Source organism: Dermacentor variabilis, unplaced genomic scaffold, assembly GCF_050947875.1.
Source record: "Dermacentor variabilis isolate Ectoservices unplaced genomic scaffold, ASM5094787v1 scaffold_22, whole genome shotgun sequence".
NCBI classification, from domain to species: Eukaryota; Metazoa; Arthropoda; class Arachnida; order Ixodida; family Ixodidae; genus Dermacentor; species Dermacentor variabilis.
The window spans coordinates 1,020,644-1,033,617 of record NW_027460390.1 but is presented as its reverse complement, the minus strand read 5'-3'; the positions used below and the strand labels follow the sequence as shown (position 1 = coordinate 1,033,617).

The 12,974-nt window shown below is 42.9% G+C and overlaps 1 protein-coding gene across 1 annotated transcript in view; it reads right to left on the bottom strand.

The window, feature by feature from the left end:
- LOC142568594 (uncharacterized) overlaps window positions 1-12,974 on the bottom strand; it is a 203,911-nt gene that overhangs the window by 64,040 nt on the left and 126,897 nt on the right. The window contains exons 17-19 of the mRNA XM_075678472.1: window positions 12,746-12,881; window positions 7,071-7,116; window positions 2,989-3,116 (exon numbers count right to left, since the gene is read on the bottom strand). Coding sequence (XP_075534587.1) covers window positions 2,989-3,116; window positions 7,071-7,116; window positions 12,746-12,881 — 310 coding nt within the window. The remainder of the gene's footprint in view (window positions 1-2,988; window positions 3,117-7,070; window positions 7,117-12,745; window positions 12,882-12,974) is intronic.

The following is a 12,974-nucleotide window of genomic DNA, read 5'->3' as shown; positions in this document are numbered from 1 at the left end:
CTTCCTGCTTTTCTTGTGTAAAATTAAGGTAGCTGTGGAATCTTTGTAGATATTTTCCAGGATATTTATGTAAACAGTCTGTACTCCTTGATTATGTAATGACTATGACTGCTGGTATCTCTACTGAATCAAATGCCTTTTCATAATCTATGAAAGCCATGTACAGTGGCTGATTGTACTCTGCGGATTTCTCGATTACCTGATTGATGACATGGATGTGATCTATTGCAGAGTATCCCTTTTTGAAACTTGCCTATTCCCTTGGTTGACTAAAGTCCAGTGTTGCCCTTATTCTATTGGAGATTATTTTGGTAATTATTTTATATAATACTGGGAGTAAGCTAATGGGCCTATAACTTTTCGATTCTTTAACATCTCCCTTTTTGTGGATTAGGTTAGCCACAGACCAGCGGTGCACATAGAAAGGACCACAATGCGGGAGGTTTTCGGCATTGCAGTAGCTCCCTACTTTCAACCGAAGTGATGATCTGCTCGGAACGGACGACATCGCCAAGGACGGGATGAGATGGAGGTGAAGGTCAGTGAGACAGCAGAGCCTGCAGACTAGCCAAAATTCTGATGAGGCAGGCAATATTGCCATTCGTCTCTCAGCAGCTGTACCGCGCAGCGCGCCCCGATTTCGGCGTTAAGCATGCTGTGAACTTCATTGCCATAGCATTGGCTGCAGCTGCCCATTCCGTTGAAGTAGGCAGAAGAAAATTAGTGACTTCATTCAGTAACTATCTCTTGAATTCATGATAATGATTTTATTTTGCCGAACGTGCTTATAGCTTGCAGTGCGCCAATTTTACAGCAAAGTTACCTGTAAAAGAAGGATTTGAAGGTCCTAAGCTCTTCTTTATTAAAGGCGTTTGACTGTACTTCATTTATTTTCCAAGGATATAGTCAGAAACCAACAGACAATACTTTTTTGCAAACAAAATTTTTTTTCATAAAAGTTGCCAAAACATTCGTAAAAGCATACAACGAGCCTGAATTCATTAACTTTATGGAAAAGTCGAAAGGGTTGGCAGATATGAACAAGCCACACCTCATGTCTTCTTTTTTTCTCTCTGTCTAACAACCACTCAGTCTTACAAACTCACCCAAAATTTTGTGATCTTATGGAGCTGTACAATTCAAGCATAGCCCCCCCCCCAACTACCACTCAACATCTCAGGGGTAGCAGCAGGAGCATGTACACACAAGCGACACTAGTGCTATGATGTAGCATGACTGAAAACGAGCTTTGAGTGGCCACAGCGGCTGCACGCTGCTGCTTCTAGGGTTGTAATATTTTTTCGATGTCTTTAGGCACAATCAACTTATTTTAGACTCTCTCCTAATGCTAAAGTACAACATAAAGCAGCATCACCAATTTGCAGCTAAATCTAGCTACCTTCAAGCTCATCTGCTATGCAGAAGATTGTCTAGCTTGTGTAACTTGCGCATTTATTTCTGTACTATAGTCTCCTATTTGATTACGTAGTTACAAATTCTAGCTACTTTATTGTGAATTATGCAACTAGAAGCTTTGGGCTTGGTACAACTGACCTTAGAGGGTCTAAGCAAGCTAACACTGACATAGTGTGTGAGCAAATTAAAGCACGGTTATTGTGGGCCAGCTTAGCCCCTATGTCACAACAGTGCAGCATGTGGCCACATTATTATCAAGGTGTAATTAGTGCCATGATAAATATATTGTAAAGTTTGTAGAAGGCTGCTCAGAAAATGCCTTTGCCATCTATAATAATGTTAGTAGGCTGAATGATGGCAGCCGATAGTTGAGATGGCAGTCAAGAAACAGTGTGATGTTCACCGTGCAAGGCTGCACAAAGTCAGGGCATTGGAAGTTGACAGGGGCGTAACTACTGGAAAAGTGATTGAGTTCAAAGCTGCACTTGTTTATATTGAATGTATGCCCGAGATCGAAGTAAAAAATTGGGAATTAGCATTAGGAATAAAGGTTAATATCTAAGCAACAACTGGGAAGCTGCTAGTACCACAAGAGACTATGTTCAACTCATCTGCTGCTATGAAGGATTCAAAAGCAGCATTACCTTCCAGAAAACAATTTTTTATATTTTTTTGCAGCGAGCCATGCAGCACGACACATTTGTTGGAATTTCAAGTAGCTGAACGCATACACCATAGACGTCACTAATAGTGGTGCTGTTTCTTGCATGCGCCTTCTTTAGCATCACCATTGACAACACAAGTGGCAGTTCAGTAGCCTGCCGGGTCCAGTTTCAGTTTTGATGCGGTATTTTTTTTTTATTTAAAATCCTTTCTGTGTTGTTATATGAGTTAAACTATGTTACATGTGACAGGAAGCACAGAAAAAGTACACTGTGTCGTTTTCAATGTGCCTTACCTTTGTCTGCATTCTTAGCACTGTGGCCACACAATTATATACAACCAACTAGCTGATGCCACCACTTTATTTGACCGAAATAACAATTTCTCTGACATAGCAAAAAGAAAAAAAAAGAAAGGAAGAAAAAGAACTTCTCATAAGACACATTTCTACGGTCATCACGAACAAGGTAGCCCATTAGTCACTTCCACAGACCATCCAAGTTCGCCTTAAGTCACATTTCAAAATTACACATTATACATTACACATTACAAAATGCCAACACTGTAGCAAGCTGTGGATGATGGATAATTAGGGAGCTCTCCGATCAGGAAACTCCTATTTACCCTGGGTCTGTCAACTTCTTAGCTCAGCCCAGGCACTGACAAGCTATAGTACACAGTACAACATTGTGTGCGAAAGAAACTGCTGCTCTACATATTCAGATAGCTTATTTTGCTGTACAAAAACAATGTAAAACTGTAGGTAACTTTCTTCCCAGCTACACCGTACATGTACAAAATTAGCTACCTGTGCACAGTACACTGAACCCAAATGTGGCTGGCAGAAGCAAAGCACTTTCTGAGCTGTACACTGCATGTCTGACATTGTGTTTCCCATCCTCCACTCACCGCATAGTTTCCCAGCAGCTCCTGGTGGTAACTGGTCGAAACGCACCACAGCAGGACATACTGTTCAGGAACTAGCACGTCTTTCCAATGACCCCTCTCGTGCAAGTACTTGAGCAGCCACTGGCTCGCTGCAAACAAGTTGTCCCATTGGAGAAAGAATGCAAGGCACCCATACACATTTGCTTTCCTATACAAGGATAGTCTTTTCTTTTTACAAAGTTTTGCAAGGCAGTTAGAAAAATGCAGAGTACAGCATTCCAACTGTCTTCAAGCCAACTCTGCAACATACTTTTACCTCAAACATGACCACAAAAATTGTGTTCCGCTATGGGAATTACGAAAATTATCAAGGTGCATCATCAAAACAAGGACATAATGATGTTGCATATCAGAACATGCGATCACCTTTACAGCAGAGAAGCCAGAGAGCACAGAACTGTCCAGAAAAATAGCTATGCCATGAATGAAACATACTTCAAGAAGCATGATTTTCCTGCTGTGTTTGCTGGTTTCCCTCCCCAAAGAAATTCCTCACACGTTTGAAATTTCAGTGTGTTGCTTTTCTTGTTGCCTGTTTGGAGTGACAGCAGAAAGCAAGTGGAAGTGCATGGCAGACCCCAACTTTGTGAAATTAGGTGATCAACGCACACCCTCACTAATCAAAAGATAAGTGGATATGATTGTATGGACTACTGGACTGGGCATGCTCATGGATAGATATTCAAGCAAAACCTGCAAAGCGAAAAATAAATGAAAATCAATAATTTTTTGGCACCTTTCAGGTCTTCAAAGGCTCAGAAGTCGCGTTTTAAAATTCAAGGATTTCAAGGAGCCAGTATGAAATGCTTCTCTTGCAACACAATATTCATACCCAGGCAACCAAACAGAAAAAAGACACCTGAGTGTGTGTCACCTTCCTATACACTGTAAAAGCCTGTGAACTGTGTGCCTTTTGAACTTCTGACTTGTCCAAATTGTCTGCTGATCCAGAGGGGGTGTCAAATTGGCTGCTGCACAATAAAGCACATCTTTAGAAGAGCAAAAAAACTTAAACTTTTAAGAAGGTTTATAGAGCTGAACTGCACATTTTAAACCCCAAAACCTTTCTGTTTACTCAATGTTTCTACAAATTGAAGCAATTCTGCATGTAACTTAAGGTCTCAGAACAAGTTGCTTTCAGATAGTACTAAACATTGGCACTACGAAGTGTTAGTACATACTATTCATAGAGATTTTCCCCAAAAGCTCTCACTACAAGAAGGAGGCTCCAAGTTAATTTTGTCCATCTGGGATTCTTTCTAAGAACACAAAAGTAAATTTCAATTTTCAATATATGCAGTAGACCATGGCTTGAATGTAACAAATACCCCGATGAGCCAGTGTCCAAAACTCATTTCCTCGTGGCATGTTCAACTGGTCATTTCAAGGCACTGCAGCATAAGCTCATATAAGACAGCAAATAAGCTTTATTGTGAGCATACATGGGCATAATAGCTATATTACGAAGGTCAATTAATGCTATTTTGACCCGCTGATTCTTGTAATACAGTTTTAAAGCTGTCTTTCATGATCTTAATAGCACTACCTACCAGAGCACTCTGATAAGTGTCAACAATGCAGTAATAAAACTCTGAAACAATGGTCATAGCTAGGAACTTCGTCGGTGTTGATGACTGAAAGCCAAGGGTCAATAGCAGGCTAGTGGTTGGCTTATGCACTCATATTTGTGCTGAGTTTCCCAGAACCAAAAGCAAATAAGTTTCGTTAAATTCTTGCATTGGATCTACGAGACAGGAATAAAAAAAAATCACTAGATGCAGTCCTCTCAGGTAACAGCGCAACCTTCATGCTAAACTCGGCATGTTCCCGTATGGTGTTGTGTGGAGCACGGAACACAATCTGGACCCTAGTGACACTTCGACCACACATTTGGATATGAAATGCACATAATATAATGTGAACCAGTCCTTGTTAAAACATATTTTTCAACGAAGAGGTGTGAGAAGTGCAAATGTGCATTTATTAAAGGAAAGTTGATAAGCCAAATCCAGTAGAGATTACTTCGAAAGCATTGAGGAAAGCCAATTTAAAAATATATCAGGGGTTTCACGTAAAACTAGAACCAAGCATTAATGAAAAGTAGTAAATCACAGCTGGGTGAAGCCAACAATATATTGTTTTCCATCATGTGATGCTCCCCAGAGTCTCTTTTATATTCCGCTTAATTAGTTATTTCACTAAGTTGAATTGCGAAAAAGCTTTTAATATTCACTTTAGGGCCAAGTGTGTTTCATTACATTGTAGAAGGGGTTCAAAAAGAATCAATCCAGTTTATTGCGTCAACAGACCTCTCGCGTGGCGCTTTTTTCTGGCATTTAAAGAAAGCCGGCGAAATACGCAAAATAACACGTAACTGCGCTCATGCATTATCATATTGCAGCAGCCTCAACCGTCTTTTGAACAAACAAAGTGTGAGGTGGCTTGGCTATGGCTTACAGAGATGGCAACACATCCTTTCTGCGCATCACCATGAGAGATGCTGACGCACTGTCAATCCGATGGGAGAAGTGGTTGCTCACTTTGCCACAATCCGCACACATGATTCGTTTGAGAGTGTTGCAATATGATAATGCATAGTGCAGTCACATTTTTTCCGCCATATTTTGTGGGCTTTATGGTGGAAAAAGGAGCACCACGCAGGAGGTACGTTGCCACAAAAAACTGGATTGGTTGTTTCTGAACCCCCTCTACAATGTAACAAAATATACTTTGCCCTAAAGTGAATATTAAATTTTTGAGTAAGTGATCTGCTAATTTGCCAGGTTTTAATTAGGAAGAATATAAATAACGCTCAGAGGAGTGCCACATGGCAGTAAACAATATGTCATTCGTTTGACCCAGCTATGGCTTACTATGTTTTTTTTTTTTAATGCCTGACTAAAGTTACGTGAGACACCCGGTAGACCTTGCCAAGGATTTCCACTGTCCCCATTGCTGTTTACAACTATGGTAACCTAGAAGTAATGGAAATTGAGGTACAAATGAGTGAGTTATGCTTCATTTTGTCATGTTGACGACTAAGCAAACTGGAGGCAAGCTGCTTACTAAGGCTGACACATGCTGAAAATAGTGTTTCTAGAATATAATAAAAGTAATCAACAATTAAAACTAAATTACGGGGTGTTTCATGCCAAAACCACAACCTAATTATTAAGCATGGTTTAACGGGGGACTCCAGATTAATTTTGACAGCCCGTTTTTTTTTAATGTACACCTATATGTAAGTGAAAAAGCATTTTTGCCTTCCACTCCCGTCGTAATGCGGCCACCACCACTGGTATCGAACACATACCCTTGTGCAGCATGACCAACATTGATGGACATTTGTGAAAATGAGGTAGATATTTCAAACACATGATTTAGTGTGAATGAAATATGATCTAATGATAACGAGTTGTATTAAAAAAACATGGCTTCTTGCAGCTTTGGTATTCAAGGGCAGGCATGACAATGCGCAGGTAAGACACTGGGTGGCTCGATATCACGTCACTGCCCGCCCGTGCCTCCCCCCCCCCCCCCCCCCCGCGTGCCTTGCGCATAAAAGACGGCACGCTTCCACCCCGGTTTCCTCCCTCCCTCACACGCAAGATATTAGAGAGTTATAGCTCAGCGAGCCAGCGGGCCAGAGTAGACACCAGTGCGCATGCATGGTACAACATGCACAGTGGCGTCTACAATGGCTCGCTGGCTCACTGAGCTATAACTCTCTACTGAGCTGCGATCGTCAGCTGAGCATTGCAAGTCAGTTGCCAGCCTGTGTCGACACGGCAAAAGTCTGTTTTATACGCCAAATTTCAACAAAAATTGCCGCTAACTTCATCCGCTGCAGCCGATAGCAGCAGCACAGTCCGTTAAAAGTGAACTTTGCTGCATTAATAAAATAGGTCGAGCAAACTAAGGTTGAATTATGGTCCGTTATATCTGAAAATCTGTTGTACGCAGGTCCGTTGTAATGAGCGTGGACTGTATAGCAACTCTCACAGTCAGGAAAAAAAATTTCTTTAGTTGCAAAGCTTACCTACCTGCTTTTACCAGATTCTGGTCGCCACGACTGGAACAAGCAATGAACTGCAAAAATAAAGCTTCATTACCAAAGTTGGTCATAACTTCAGTAATAAATACCATTAACAAGACGTTATACTGGCAGGAGCAGTGCACGTAAACATTAAAAATTTGACAAGACTGACTTTCTTGTCGTTCAAGGAAACCAATTTATAACTTCAGTAGAAACACTTTTAGTAGCTACGATCTACAATACAGTCCATAATATTACTCTTCAAATATAAAAAGACAGCCCTTATTGTACTGTCACACCAAACATGCAATAGTGCCCCCCCCCCCCCCCCCAGTGCTGTTTCCATCACTATACTTTCTCATCCTTCCCTTTCCGCACTGTTCTTCACATGAAGCAATCGTCATGGCTTCTTTTAAAATTTGTAATGTGGAATTGCAATAGTAGTACAACAGCCACATGTGCAGAGTGTTCTTTTCTTGTGTGTGTGTCAATACAATGTCTGCTCCAACTTTGTTGCAGACAAAGAAGTCACACTTTTGCCCGAAAGGCGAAGCACTGATTGTGATAGCAAATTAGTAGATAGCTATACAAAGTAAGGATAGTAGTTTTATCAGCTGTACAAACTTGTAAACATTTGCTTACTAACTAAATTGACAATGATATATGTTATGTCGGCGTAGCCGCTATGATCACCACACCGGGCAAGTTGGGCATGCCGGGACTACGGCCTGAAGAGAGACAGAGATGCAGACGGGGACTGAGGCTGAGAGTCCGTTTATTGAAAGTGCGGTGCCTTAAATTGGCTTCGTGTCGCTTTGTCAGCGCCCCCTGAGGGCGAGTAAGTTGCGGTTTTGAAACCGCAACCCTGATGTAACAGCATTCCCCTCTTTTTGAAAATTATTCTGGGAAGAAGCAATGTCATTATACAAGAGTAATTGCGAGAAGGCATATTAAACAAAAGGCAGGGAAGCATCATTATACATCTGTGAATAAATAGTATGCATTACTCTGGCTCTCAACTCTCTTCTCCCTGAAGAACAAAAAGCAGGAAAATAGAGCACTTGTTTTTCTGTTTTTTTTTTTTCAATGAAGATATATCTATTACAACTTATAAACACATAACAAAAGATGAACATGGAACTCAATGGACTGCACAGCAGACAAAATATCTGAACACCTGTCCAGGTATGCTACATAGAAATGCAAGTAATGACATGAAATATGAACACCTTACATCATGGAACAAAATTATTTAGGTGGCGCGGTTTCTAGTGCGGCCTTTTTGACCGCTGAGGCAATTGCGGTACATGAAGCTGCATATCGTCCATAAGTGGAAGTAATGGCTCCAAAGTTGTTTTTGAGCTTTACTGCTCAGCTAAGCACCCACCAGGCGAAACTGGGGGCAGAGATGAAGACTCGACATTTCAGCTTCCTAGCTCACTGAAGCAGCCCATCAGACGACTCTGAAGGCGAAGAACAAGATCTAAAAGAATCAGAAGATTCACTGACTCGCTTCTCAGGCATAGCTGGGAGTGAAGACTTATGAAGAACTGCATGTGAGCACGAAGGCTCGGAGACATGAGCGTTAGGTGTTTCAGAGAAAGCATGGGGACTGGGCACATCAATCATTCATTGTGAAGGTGCCTGCATTGCACCAGTCGGTTCAGTTACAAGCTTATCAGGCAAATGAACATGTTGGCTGGGCACTACAGCCTGATGTAAAACTGGTGCCTGAATAGAATCCCGAGATCCTATGAAGCGCTCAGCAGTTGGTGCTGCTAGCAGAGCAATTTGACTGGGCTTGTCAGTCGGAATTTGATCACATACCTGATAATCTTGCCTATCGGCTAAAGATAACTGCACTGCAGGAATGGGGATAGCTACCAAAGTAGGAATGTAATACGAAAAGGACTAAAAGCTTTTCTGTAACAAAGGAGGATTGTCAGGGGACCATGTGTTCTGATTACTGTTTTGGTTTCTTTCTGCATTCACAAGGACTCATTTGGAAGCATTCCAAATACTCCTATCACTCAGTTTAAATGCATTATTCGATGCCTTAGACAGTACTGTAAAAGGACCTCTGTACTTGGGACGTTTTCCTGGGATGCGTACCCTTACTCTATTCCCAACCTGTATGCAAGGAGGCTTTGCTCCTCTCTTTACATCCAATGTTTTTTGACGTACTGCTGTCCGTGGAACACCCTAGTTCTTGCAACATGAGGACTGCAAGAGGAGTTTGCAGGAGATAGTTGAAGATCAGTTATGGTCAACGGATGAGCGAGGTTGTCGACTATGTAAAAGCCTGGCTAGAGATGACCCTGTAGTCTCCTGTGCTGTCATCGTGTAAGTACCTAAGTATTCAGAAATGGCTTTCGTCAATGGACGTTGCTCAAGCTGTGCTAGATGAATTTGCTCCTTGAGCATCCCATTAAATCGCTCTACCTGTCCATTAGCTTGTGGATAATAGTTGGATAAACACAGATGTTTAATTCCTCATACTGCAAGGAAGGTCTCAAACTGCTGACATTTAAACTGTGGACAATTGTCCGTTACGATGGATTGGGGGAAACCCTCTCAGCTGAAAGCGGCAGATATAAAAGTTATAACAGCATCAGAAGTCACCTTGCGAGCGAAATGGACTTCAGGCCACTTGGAATAATAATCAACTAATGTTATGGCAAATCTGCAGTCAAGTAGAGCATGAGTCACAGGACCGACTATGTTCGTACCTAGCTTTTCCCATGCAGCCTCAGGAAAAAGAACTGGTTGTAACAGAGCAAATACCGGTTTAGCCGACTTGTCCGTGGCCTGACAAATGTAACAATTTCGGACTGCATTTTCCACCTGTTTGTCTAAACAAGGCCACCAGTACCTTTCTCTAAGTTGCTGTTTAGTCCTGGATGATCTTCATGAGCAAGCTGTACGAGTTTGTTTCTCAAGGATGCTAGGATAGCAACACGTTCATTGCGAAGAACCAGACCTTCAACATAAGAGAGTTTATCCTTAACTGCAAAATAAGGTAATAATTCAGAAGGCAAAGCCCTCTTTATGGGCCATCCATCAGCAGTGAATTTGATGACCTGCTGCAAAAGAGTGTCCTGTAAGGTAGCTGCTTGTAAATCAGCTTTACTAATGCATGGAGTGACTAGGGAGACAATTTCCTCCTCCAGCTGCTGAGCTGCAGGAAGCGGAAGAGCTAACTTGGACAAAGCATCTGCTACTACATTGTCCGAGCCCTTGCAATATTGCACAGTGAAGTTGTAATATAAGTGTCAAGCATACCATCTTTAAATGCGTAGCGGGCGTCGTCCTGCTGAACCAGCTAACAGTCATGTAGTTAATGCTTGGTGGTCAGTGCACAGAGTGAAGTGCCGACCCCACAGGCACACATGCCACCTCTCACAAGAAAATAAACATGCAAGTGCATCGCGTTTGCCAGCAGAATACCTGCGCTCAGCAGGGGACAATGTTCTTGAAGCAAAAGTGACAATGACCAACTGATCTCCATTTTTTTTGTTGAAACACTGCTCCAAGTCCGACATTTGATGCATCAGTAGTAATTATGATAGGAAGACTTTCATCAAATATGTGAATTACTGAATCATTTGCAAGAAGTTCCTTTATCCTAGTGAAACTAGCATGGGCCTCTTCAGACCATTCGAACGTCTGGCCTTGCCAGAGCATACGGCACAGTGGTTCAACAACATTGGCATAATGCGGTAAAAACTTTGCATAATAACCTGCTAAGCCAAGGAAAGACTGCAATGTCTTACTATCTGAGGGAGGAGGAGCATAGAGAATGGCATGTACCTTTGATTCAAAAGGTTATAACCCTTGAGCATTAATACAATGGCCCAGAAAATGCGCTTCGTTCGTAAAGACAGTTTTCAAGTTTGCATCGTGCTCTGCATGGTCTTTACCCCAAACCAAAATATCATCTAGATAACAGAGTACTACTGGACAACCCTTCAACACCTGAGACATCATTTTCTGGAAAGTCTTGGCAGTGGTGTCGATGTATGCCTGCGACACATGTCGCCATGTGTGCCAAGGAATAGCCGGTACGCCGGGACAGGACAAGAAGGGTGGGGGGAGAATTGCCACATTCATGTTGCAGAAGTAGCAGGCAGGAACCAGGGGTGCAGACAGCCCCGAAGAAGACACCGCAGTAGCATCGAAGGGTCAAGCAGATGACGTCACAGTCACAGAAAGTGCAGAAACGCTGCTTGCAAGGAGGGCAGCACCAGTAGCAGATGTGGTGACGAAGCAAGCTGGGAGTCATAACTCACATGTAGGCGCGATGCACGTGGATTATCCTCGTCGCCAAAATGTTATGTCGGAATGGCCGCCATGATTGCCACACTGGGTACGTTGGGCATGCTGGGACGGCGGCCTAAAGAGAGATTGACGCTCAGCCTCAGTCCCCGTTAGCCTCAGTCCCCGTCTGCCTGTCCCCATCTGCCTCTCCCTCTCTCTTCAGGCCACCCTCCCGTCGTGCCCAACGTGCCCGGCGTGGCGATCATGACGGCCACGCCGACATAGCAATATAATGTGTAAGCACGACTAAACGAGGATGTAGAAAGAAAAAGACACACAGAGACAGCGCTGTCTCTGTGTCGTGGCAGCAGCAGCAATCGAATTGACGTTTGTGCATCTCTCGCTTCAATACGAAAAGAATGTCGAAAGCACAGCACATACGTCGCTTCTGGCACTATATGCACCCTGCAAGCATAGCAGATCGCTCTAGACATACGGCACCTGCATGGCCCCGCCGTAAGCAGCAGCCGCCAGAGAAGAACGTCTCCCCCTCCCTCGCCTCACCCCCGTGCCTCGCACACGACAAGAGAGGGCGTGCTTCCAGCCCACCTTCCTTGCTCGCACACGCGATTGAGTCGCATTCACCGGCACACCCTCGCAAGCTTTCACTCGCACATACAGCACACAACGCGCGGCGCCGATTTTATCGGCCTTCGACTTTATAGGGAACCTCACAGTGAAGGCAACGGCAGAAAGGTGCCTGGAGTGTCCTTATAATTATCGCAATAAAAACATCCTATCACTGCTTCACTCAATGGTTATAACATTCCCTTCCCTGAACATCCTGTCATTATGTCTATGCCTGACATTTAATCACAGCATTATGCTTATGCGCGATCATACATGAGATAAAAACTTCACAATAAAAACTCATATCCAAATGCAAGTACAGGCCACCATCAGAAGTTGTTTTAAAGAAACAAAAAGGTGCTTGACACTGATGTTTCAGTACACACAGAAGCTTTCTTCAAGAGCTCCCCCCCCCCCCATATTGCTCAACGTTCAACACACACTTCCAACACAAGTTTATATGTTGTCCAATTCTCTTCTCTTGTGTCCCGTCTGCACGCCTCGCCTTTTTTGCATAATTTATATGTTGTGCTAATGAGTTCCCAAGAAAAGAACAATGGAGGAAGAAATGAAGTTGTAAAGACACTGAAGAAATTATTGTCACAATTTAAAAAATGTCATTTCCAAGGGTTGCTAAGCCATCACCAGGAGAGAGAATGGAAATGGCAGAAAAAGAAATGTCATTCAGCAAAATTCACTTCGCCACACTTGTACCACGTCAGAACTGAGTCAAGATTTCTCCTTAATCATGACACATTTCTCAAATGGGTTCACATAGAACTGATTTTACCCTACCGGTATCATTTGGCAGAGCAGCGAAAGCACCAGAAGACTCTGGCAGCCGGCACAGCCATTTATGAGCACATAATTGGCCACTGCAGTGGCAAAACACAGCGGTGGTGGCTCCACTTCCTCAAGCTCAGGTCCAGCACTGGAGCAATTGAAGCAAACATGCAAGGACGAAGTAGCAAAACAGGTTAAATGTGATCATTAAAGTTCTGTGTGATATGTTTTATTCAATGAA